This window comes from Schistocerca cancellata, chromosome 3 (genome assembly GCF_023864275.1).
Source record: "Schistocerca cancellata isolate TAMUIC-IGC-003103 chromosome 3, iqSchCanc2.1, whole genome shotgun sequence".
Classification (NCBI taxonomy): domain Eukaryota; kingdom Metazoa; phylum Arthropoda; class Insecta; order Orthoptera; family Acrididae; genus Schistocerca; species Schistocerca cancellata.
The window spans coordinates 878,864-889,016 of record NC_064628.1 but is presented as its reverse complement, the minus strand read 5'-3'; the positions used below and the strand labels follow the sequence as shown (position 1 = coordinate 889,016).

The following is a 10,153-nucleotide window of genomic DNA, read 5'->3' as shown; positions in this document are numbered from 1 at the left end:
AATGTGCTGCTAATCAAACAAAGGATAGCTCAGCAGGCAGTTCAGTTGAAGAGCAATGGACAACTTTAAAAAGGGCAATCACAGAAGTTGGAAAGAAACACATAGGTACAAATAAGGTGACACCGAAGAAACCATGGATAGCAGAAGAAATACTTCAGTTAATTGATGAAAGAAGAACATACAAAAACGCTCAGATACATTCAGGAACACAGAAATACAAGCCAAAAAATGGTTCAAATGGCTCTGAGCACTATGGGACTTAACATCTGAGGTCATCAGTCCCCTAGAACTTAGAACTAGTTAAACCTAACTAACCTAAGAACATCACACACATCCATGCCCGAGGCAGGATTCGAACCTGCGACCGTAGTGGACGAGCGGTTCCAGACTGAAGCGCCTAGAACCGCTCGGCCACGCCGGCCGGCAAATACAACCCACTCAGGAATGAAATAAATAGGAAGTGCAAGGAATATAAGGTGAACTGACTGCAGAAAAATGTGAAGAAACCGAAAATAAAATGATTGTTGGAAGGAATGCCTCAGCATATATAAAAGTGAAAAGAACCTTCGGGAAAATAAAAGCAAGGATAGCAACATTATGAGTGCAACGGAAAATCCGGTGTTAAATGTACAGAAGAGAGCTGACAGGTGGAAAGAGAACACCGAAGATCTCTATGAGGGGGAAAACTTGTTTGATGGCGTGATAGAAGAAGAAATAGGAGTCGTTATAGAAGACATCAGACTTCCAATATTAGAAGCAGAATTTAAAGGGCTTTGGAATACTTAAAATTAAGTAAAGCAGAAGAGATATATAACATTCCACCAGAATTTCTAAAATCATTGAGGTAAGTGGCAACAAAAAGACTATTAACGTTGGTGTGTAAAATACGAATCTGGCGATGTGCCATCTGACTTGCGGAAAAACAACATCCACACCGTACCGAAGGTTGCAAAAGCTGACAAGTGCTAGAATTATCCCACAATCAGCTTAACAACTCACGCATCCAAGTTGTTAAGAAGAATATGCAGAAAAATGAAAAAGAAAATTGAGGATGTGTTCGATGACGATCAGTACGGCTTTAGGAAACGTAAAGGCACCAGAAAGACAATCCTGACGTTGTGGTTGATAATGAAAGCAAGATTAAAGAGAAATCAAGACAAGTTCATAGGATTTGTCGACCTGGAAAAAGCGGTCGACAGCCTCAAATGGTGCAAGATGTTCGAAATAATGAGTAAAATAGGATTTAGCTATAGGGAAAGACGCGTAATATACAATATGTACAAGAGCCAAGAGGGAACAATAGGAGACAAGAACGAAGTGCTTTGAAAAAAAGGGTGTAAGACAGGAATGTAGTAGGCCTATATCGCTCTTTCTGTTTAATTTATACATCGAAGAAGCAATGATGGAAGTAAACGAAAAGTTCAAGAGTCGAAGAAAGACGAAAGTAATGAGAAGTAGCAGAAATCAGAACAGCGATAAACTTAACATAAGAATTGGGCATCACGAAGTAGATGAAGGTAAGGAATTCTCCTATCTAGGCAAAAAAATAACCAATGACGGATGGAACGAAGAGGACGTAAACAGCAGACTAGCACAGGGAGAAAGGACGTTCTTGGCCAACAGAAATCTACGACTATCAAACTTAGGCCTTAATTTGAGGAATAAATTTCTGAGAATGTACGTTTCGAGCACAGCGTTGTATGGTAGTGAAATATGGACTACGGGAAACGTGGAACAGAAAAGAAACGAAGTATTTAAGGTGTGGTGCTAAATGAGTAAGTTGAAAATTAGGTGGACTGATAAGGTAAGGCATGAGGAGTTCCTTTGCAGAATATACGAGGAAAGGAATATATGGAAAACACCGACAAGAAGATGGACCGGATGGTGGAACATCAAGAAAATAACTTCCATTGTGTCAGAGAGAGTTGTAGAGGGTAAAAAGTGTAGAGGAAGGCAGAGATTGGAAAACATCTAGCAAATAATTGAGGACGTAGGTTGCAAGTGCTACTCTGAGGTGAATAGGTTGGCACAGGAGAGGAATTCGTGGCGGGTCGTATCAAAGCAGTCAGACTGATGACTCAAAAAAATAAATAAATAAATAAATAAATAAATAAAGCAGCCCTACACCGTATACACGAACATTCACAAAATGCTGTCTCACTGATTTCTCGGATATTCATTTCCAGGTGAGCCCAAACAACAAAGCATTATTTTGTTGCTATGCATTGTTCAAGTGTCTCCTGGGGTTGACAACATAATTCAGTGACTATGTCATGTACGTAGAAGCAATACTTTACAAACGGAGATGTACCAGTAGTTTCAGCTGAACCTTAAGCCACAGAAACTGCTTAATGAAAATAATGCTAATGAGTGCTATGACGTGTCCGAATATGAATAAATTATGTGTGTGGTGCACTCAGTATCTCTTACGTTCTGATTCCAGTTTCACACAAATTACAAACTTTACAACTTTGAAAAGACACTATTGTCACTAGCCTGCAGATGCAAATTTTGTGAATTATCTTTAATAAGAAATATAATCCTAAATATTAATTAACATTCCATAACATAGTGTGTATGTTCGTCAGGATAGCTTAGGGCGCTGATGCGCTGCTTCCCGGACTCGGGTAGGCGCGCCGGCCCCAGATCGAATCCGCACGGCAGCTTAACGACGGAGGCCTGGATTTGGTTTTTAGGCGGTTTTCCATATCCCACTAGGTGAATTGCGGGCTGGTCCCCACGTCCCGCCTCAGTTACATGGCTCGCAGACATCTGAACACATTCGCACTATTCCATGGATTACACTAGACACAGAGAGTTGGGGTACGCTAATTCTGTCCTAGGGGGTACGGGGTGGCGGTAGGAAGGGCATCCAGCCACCGCTTAAATTAACCTAGCCAAATCCGTTTAACCTTGCCAATCCTGCGTCATTGCGGGAAAAAGGCACAAGCAAAAGAAAGAAAGAACATAGTGGTACGTTATGTTTTCATAGGAAGCTTAGGAAGTTAGGACATGGTTAAAAAGCAATTCAGACCAATGAAACTGGAGGTTTGTCTAAAAATTTCATTTCAGCAAACAACTTTTTTTCTCAAAACTTTGTTCCCGTGCTTTGGACCCTTATGGTTCTCAGTCCCTCATTCAGTGAGTCGATATGACTGAAACACATTGTCACAACACTGACAATGAAAGCTTGATTCATGCATGGAGGCATGCTCACGGAGCCCAGTGGTTCATAGCGTCGTCTTAACTTCAGAAGAAAGTATAAACCAGCATGCCGCAGAGAAGCGCTGCAGTTGAATGCAACTATACATAACGAAGGGAATGGATACCTGTGAGCCGTGGTAAAAATTGCTGTTTTGAAGAGCGCGCCGCAGCGCGTAGTGTGATGCAGTCGCCCTCCGTTTCTGGCGGTGGCGCCGCTGTGGCAATCGCAGCTTTGGTGTCTCCCTCTGGTGGGAAAGGGGAAAGGATGGCTGTTGACGTGCATTTAAGGGGCGGTATGAGCTCGCCAGTGGGTCAGTCTCTCGTCCCCAGCTTGCTACTCTGTCTCTCGTCGGGCATTTGTTAGGCACTAAGAGATCTCAGCGTGTGGTCGCCCAGTCGGGGCTTAAATCCTGCATCTGAGTCTGCGCGTTAGGCCGCCAGGCTGCTCGAGTTTGCTCAGGCAACGGTCATTGGCGGTTGGATCGATCGGTTGGTCGGTCGCGCACTAAGACACAAGATGACTTGTCCGTCTTGACCGTCGGCGCATGTGGGGTCGCCACGTGAGTCCAGTGGGCCGCGGCGTATAGCGATGGGTAGTGACTTCGCGGTCGACACGTGAGCAACAGGAGTTGACCCACGACATCGGTCTGGCCGGTGCGAGCTGCGACGCCGTGAGACGGGAGATCGGCGTGCTTTCCTGCGTCCGTTGAAGCGGCTGGCAGCGGACGGTTCGGGAGAACGATTTGGGGGTGCTGCGCCAGGTCTTCTCGAGAAATGGCACTTTATTAGAAGTTAAGTGATTGGTGATTTGTTGTTTCATTTACTTGTTAAATTATACTTGTTTTCTGTGTGAGGTCACCAGCCGTTTTGCTTTGGGGTCGTCCCACCATTCTTCTCCGGTTGCCCACCCGTGGGAAGGTGCTTGTTTATAAATTGGGTGGTCCGTGTTCCCTTGTGGAGTAGGGGCAGGTTAGAGCAACCTGCGGTTCGGGTTGTTCGGTAATCTCCCTATCAATCTACCATACGTTAGTAGCTGCCTCTGTCATGTTTGTCGGATTTGGTATGTTAACGAATTTATCACTTGGAGTGTAACGGCCTAATACCTGAAATATGTTTTGATCTTTGGAAACTTTGATATTATTGCCTATGATCTTGAGAGGCGGTATCTGTGTACTGTAGAGCATCTTAACTATTGTTTGGCCAACCTTGTAGAATTTTATATGAGATTGCATTTCATGGAGTTTTATTTAAATGATCATTTTAGTACATAAAGTTGCCACCCTTTCACCGTAAGACTTTTCTTAGAAGTTAAAATCAAGTTGCACTTTCACGTGGCAAGGTTAATATTTTAATTGTTAGTGTTTTGTACCATTTCCATCCCTCCTATGGGGGGTGCATAGTTTGTGTGCTTGTGTAAATTGTTAAAACTCTTGGTTTAAAGTTATCTGGTGTGTTGCAGATTTACACCAGTGTAGTCTTTCAGAGGTTGTTGTGAGCGGTCGTAACTATGGCTGTGACAAAAGGGAGTGGCAAGGTTCTGTGACCGAAAGCTCATACAGTCAAAACTTGTTTCTTTCTGCCTCTGAATAAATTGTAACTTTGATATTTAGAGGGTGCTTTCTAATTATAATTTTAAATCTGTTTCTTTAAAAAAAATGCTTTTAGGCACTATTAAAGTGAATAAAATTCCCATTTGTTAACAGGAATTTGGTTATGATTTCATCAGTTACTCCCTGTCAGTTACTTCCATGTTTACATAGTGTGATTAAATATGTTAATGTTCTTGATGAATCGCTAGTAAATAAAATAAGTTTTTAAGAATATTCTTTGAAAATAAATCAAGGTTCCACCTGTTTCAAAATATAGGAAGTAAAAAGCGCTGATATACACTAACAATAAGCAAATAGTGGTAATGACATGCACATCACATCAATAATCGCGGAATTTTATTACAGTATTGGACAATTTTTTGTCCTTTTTATTATTATTTGCAGCCATCATCCGTCAGGACTCTATGCGTTACATCCATGTTCTTCAGGAACAGCAGTCATAAAACATATAAACAGTTTACAAAAATTTAAAAATACGAAATATATGCGTATTTTTAAAATTATTAAAACAAGCTATTTTACATTTCAAATTGTAAATAAAATATTGTTTTTTTTTAATTTTAAAAAAATGTTTTGAACGGGAGACTTCATTTCACTACAGGTACTGAAACAGTAGGTGAGGGGAAGACTGTTCGCGAAACAATGCGGGAGTGAAGAGGTGGGGAAGAGGAGCCAGAAAAGTGGCGAGGAGCTACGAACTGTAGCGCTGACATCGAGAGCAAGAAGAGGATTCTGTGTGGCCGAGCGGTTCTAGGCGCTACAGTCTGGAACCGCGCGACCGCTACGGTCGCAGGTTCGAATCCTGCCTCGGGCATGGATGTGTGTGATCTCCTTAGGGTAGTTAGGATTAACTAGTTCTAAGTTCTAGGGGACTGATGAGCTTAGAAGTTAAGTCCCATAGTGCTGAGAGCCATTTGGACCATTTGAAGTGGATTCTGTTAAAAGCTGGAAGGATGGGTAGATCTCTGGGCGAGATTTCCTGAGCACGTTATGGGAGGTGATTAAGTTTTGTTGGAATAGGATGTGGAGAGCATGTTGTTGTAACAGGCGAGGTGGGGGGGGCGGGGGGGGGGGGATAGTGGACAGGTACAGAGGGCGAGGCGGGTTGCATAGCATTAGAGTATTTTTGGAGTTAGTGTTAAAATCAAAAATGCGAGGGGAAACTGGTATGAATGCAGACGACGTTAGCGTAAGAGGATTACTCGTCAGACTAAGGCTTTGTTAGGAGTGCAGTATGTAGTTTTAGTCTATTATGAGGTTTTTTTTCTTTTTTGGATAGCGCAGTAGGTGCGGTTTCCATGTCAGTTTATTTTGGCATGTAGCATTTACTGAATATAACGGCCATAAATTATAATCTAATCCAGGTCAGGCTTAATTTTCGTGTAACTGTTTACAGATTAGAAATAGGGCTCGATGTGCACTGTTATTCGTTCATAGCAGGCCGAGCAAGTCATGTGCACCGTCAGTAAACTGAAGCCGAAGGTTGCCAGCATCGCATCATCATTCCTTCTAAACTAAAAGGAACTTCTGGAACTCCTTTATCCCTTGGCGTACTCTGGTGTCGGTTTGGGTTTCCAGCTCCAGTAGCGCTGTCCTCTGCCAAAGACGGCACCGTCCCTTAACGTCTCCGGCAATCGCTGCAGCGCAGATTCTGGCAGGAACGACACGGAAAACGCCACCACCAAGTTCAGGCCTGCGAGGATGGCGAAGGGAAGTCGCTTGTCGTCCTGCGCAAGGAAAAGATAGTTGTAAGTAGTGAGAATGAAAGACGCCAATCACAGATATGTTTGCACGTGAATTATTACGACTCTAAGACCTCTTCGCTAACCACCCAACAGAAAGCCCGCACCAGACTGTGATTACAAAACCTATTAACTGAGCAAAAAAGTGATTGCACCCCTGCACTATCCCCCACATTCGATTAGATTAGATTTACTTTCATTCCAATTGATCCACAATGAGGAGGTCCTCCCGGATGTAGAACATGTCAGAAAAACAACAATACATCACAAATATTAACAACTCAGACAAATAAACTAATGTACCATTCTACAGGCCCCAAGTGGAATGATCGTCATTTTTTAATGAGCAATATATGAAAGAATCATTTTACAAATACTAATGCACTGAATGTAATATAAAAAAGTTTATTTATTTATTTATAAGGTAATAAACGTATAATACAACTACTATAACACTTATTTACAATGAACACATAACTGCACTGAAATGGTGCAGAAGTTTGATTGTACTTACACACACACACACACACACACACACACACACACACACACACTTATTTACAATGAACACATTACTGCACTGAAATTGTGCACAAGTTGTATTGTACTTATATATAATATATACACACACACACAAATCAGTTGATTCTGCTGAGAAATTCATCAATGGAGTAGTAGGAGTTGGCCACCAATAAATTCTTTAGGCTTCTCTTAAATTGAATTTCATTGGTTGTTAAGCTTTTGATGGCTACTGGCAAGTTATTGAAAATGTGTGTTCCTGAATAATGCACACCTTTTTGTACAAGACTAAGTGAATTTAAATCCTTGTGAAGATTATTCTTATTTCTAGTATTGATTCCATGAATTGACCTGTTGCTTTGAAAAAGTGATAAATATATTGGGAAGCAGTAGTTAGTATCCCTAATTCCCTAAACAGGCTTTGGCAGGATGTTCTTGAGTTCACACCACATATAACTCTTACTGCACGTTTTTGTGCCTGGAAAACTTTAGCTTGGCTTGATGAATTACCCCAAAAAATAATCCCATATGACATTGTGGAATGAAAGTAAGCATAGTATGCCAGCTTTCTCACTTTTATATCACCTATGTCTGACACAATTCGCATTGCAAATAGAGATTTGTTAAGATGCTTCAGCAGTTCTGTGGTGTGCTTTTCCCAGTTGAATTTATTATCAAGCTGTAATCCCAAGAATTTAACACTGTCCACTTCTTCTATCTGCTTGTCATCATATGTTAGGCATATACTTGTGGGACACCCTTTACGAGTTCTGAACTGCGTATAGAGAGTTTTTTCAAAGTTTAGTGTCAAAGAATTGGCTAGGAACCAGTGATTAACAACAAATATTTTATTAGCTGATCTTTCTAAGACTACACTTGATTTGCTATTTATTGCAATGTTTGTATGGTCGCCAAACAAAACGAACTTGGCATCTAGTAATGTTACTGATGAAAGGTTGGTGATATACACAAGAAAAAGTGAGGGCCATAAAATGGAACCTTGTGGGACCCCACATATAATTAGTTCCCACTTGGATGATGCCTGATAGCTTGATACATGTCTCTTTCCTAATAACACACTTTGTTTCCTGCCAGAGATATAATATTTGAACCATTTTGCAGCATTTCCTGTTACACTGTAATATTCTAATTTACTTAAAGGGAAATGCCTTTGACAAATCACAAAATATACCAGTTGCCTGCAATTTTTTATCTAATGAATTAAGCACATTTTCACTGTAAGTGTAGATAGCCTTCTCAGTATCAGATCCCTTTAGAAATTCGAACTGTGACTTTGACAGTATGTTATTTGAGATAAGATGGTTATAAAGCCGATTGTACATTACTTTTTCTAAAATTTTTGAGAATGCTGGCAAAAGTGAAATTCGACGGAAATTTGATGCTATTTCTTTATCTCCCTTCTTAAACAGTGGCTTAACTTCAGCATATTTTAACCATTCAGGAATTATTCCACTGATAAACGACTGGTTACACAGATAGCTTAATATGTTACTTAAGTCAGAATAATATTCTTTAATTACCTTTGCTGATATTTCATCATACCCACTAGATATTTTTGATTTTAAAGATTTTATGATGGATATTATTTCTGCTGGGGTAGTGAAGGTCAAATTCATACTATGGAAGTTACTTGAAATGTCTGGTATGAGGTATTCCACAGCAGCATCTACAGAACCTGACAACCCCATCTTTTCAGTAACAGATATGAAATGTTTGTTAAAACGTTCTGTGACACTATACACATCTGTCACCAATGTATCATTTACTCTTAATGCTATTTGTCCCTCTTCATGTCTGGTTCTACTGGTCTCCTCCTTCACTATATCCCATATTGTCTTTATTTTGTTATCTGATATGACTATCTTTTCCTTCTATAATATTTGCTTTGATGTCCATATTATAGTCTTTAATATTTTGCAGTATTTCTTGGAATGTGCTATAGCATCAACATCGGAACTGTTTCAGATTGACAGATACAGTTTTCGTTTTGTTTCACAAGATACCTCTATTCCTTGAGTAATCTGTGGCTTCTTTATGGACTTTGCTCCAACCTTGGTAAGTTTTTGGTGAAAACAGTGTTTGAATAAGGTAAGCACTTGATTAGCAAAAGTGTTATATTTTTCATTCATGCCATGAGCATCAGTCCAGTGAATGTCTCTGAGGAGTGTCCTAAAATAATCAATTTTTGGCTTGTTGATTACCATCTTGAGATCAGATTTAACAGATTTTATATCCTGTTCAGTGTTAACATTTAACAGAAGGAACTGCATGCCATGATCTGAGAAGCCATTGATTATTGGTTTTGTAATATAATTTTGTTCATTGGACTTTTCTATAACGATATTATCAATGGTTGTTTGTGAGCAATTGGCTACCCTAGTGGGAAACTTTACAGTGGAAATTAAGTTGAATGATAGTGTTACTAACTCAAATAAGGGTCTTTGAGGAAATCTACATTGAAATCACCAGCAACCACTATTTCTTTGTTTTTGAGTGTTAAATGGGCCAGTACAGCTTCAAGGTCGTTTATGAACAGATTAAATTTACCTGCAGGTGCCCGATATACACTTCATATTATGAAGGATTTTTTGTGAAATTCTACTTCTGTTGCACATATTTCCATATGCTGTTCGAGGCAAAGTTTATAAATGTCCATGTTCTTAAATTTATGACAGTTCCTGATGAATGTCGTAACTCCTCCTTTCTCCATTTCTGATCTACAAAAGTGACATGCTAACCTAAACCCTGTAACACTTAAAAGTTCTATACCAGTGGTCACAGGATGTTCAGAGAGGCAGTTTATGTCAGCTGGGTTTGAAGACTCTAATTAATCTATGCAGATAATTACTTCATTAATTGTATTTCTTAGTCCTCGAATATTTTGACACAATGAAGATAGCTGACATTTCACATTGACTGAGTTAAAATTGGATAGAGTTAAAATATCTGCTGACTGCTGAAAATTCTTAACCAATGGCTGTTTATGCTGATGCAATAAGCTAGAATTATGTTTTTTGGTTTCTTTCTCAAACTGGTTTGTCTCAGTCCTAACCTCTC

At 39.9% G+C, this 10,153-nt stretch overlaps 1 protein-coding gene across 1 annotated transcript in view; it reads right to left on the bottom strand.

Annotated features, from left to right (window-relative positions):
- Positions 1-5,913: 5,913 nt before the first annotated feature.
- LOC126176755 (solute carrier family 22 member 7-like) overlaps positions 5,914-10,153 on the bottom strand; it is a 319,454-nt gene continuing 315,214 nt past the window's right edge. Inside the window, exon 9 of the mRNA XM_049923923.1 lies at positions 5,914-6,541. Within this exon, the coding sequence (XP_049779880.1) occupies positions 6,324-6,541 (218 nt within the window). The 3' untranslated portion in view covers positions 5,914-6,323. The remainder of the gene's footprint in view (positions 6,542-10,153) is intronic.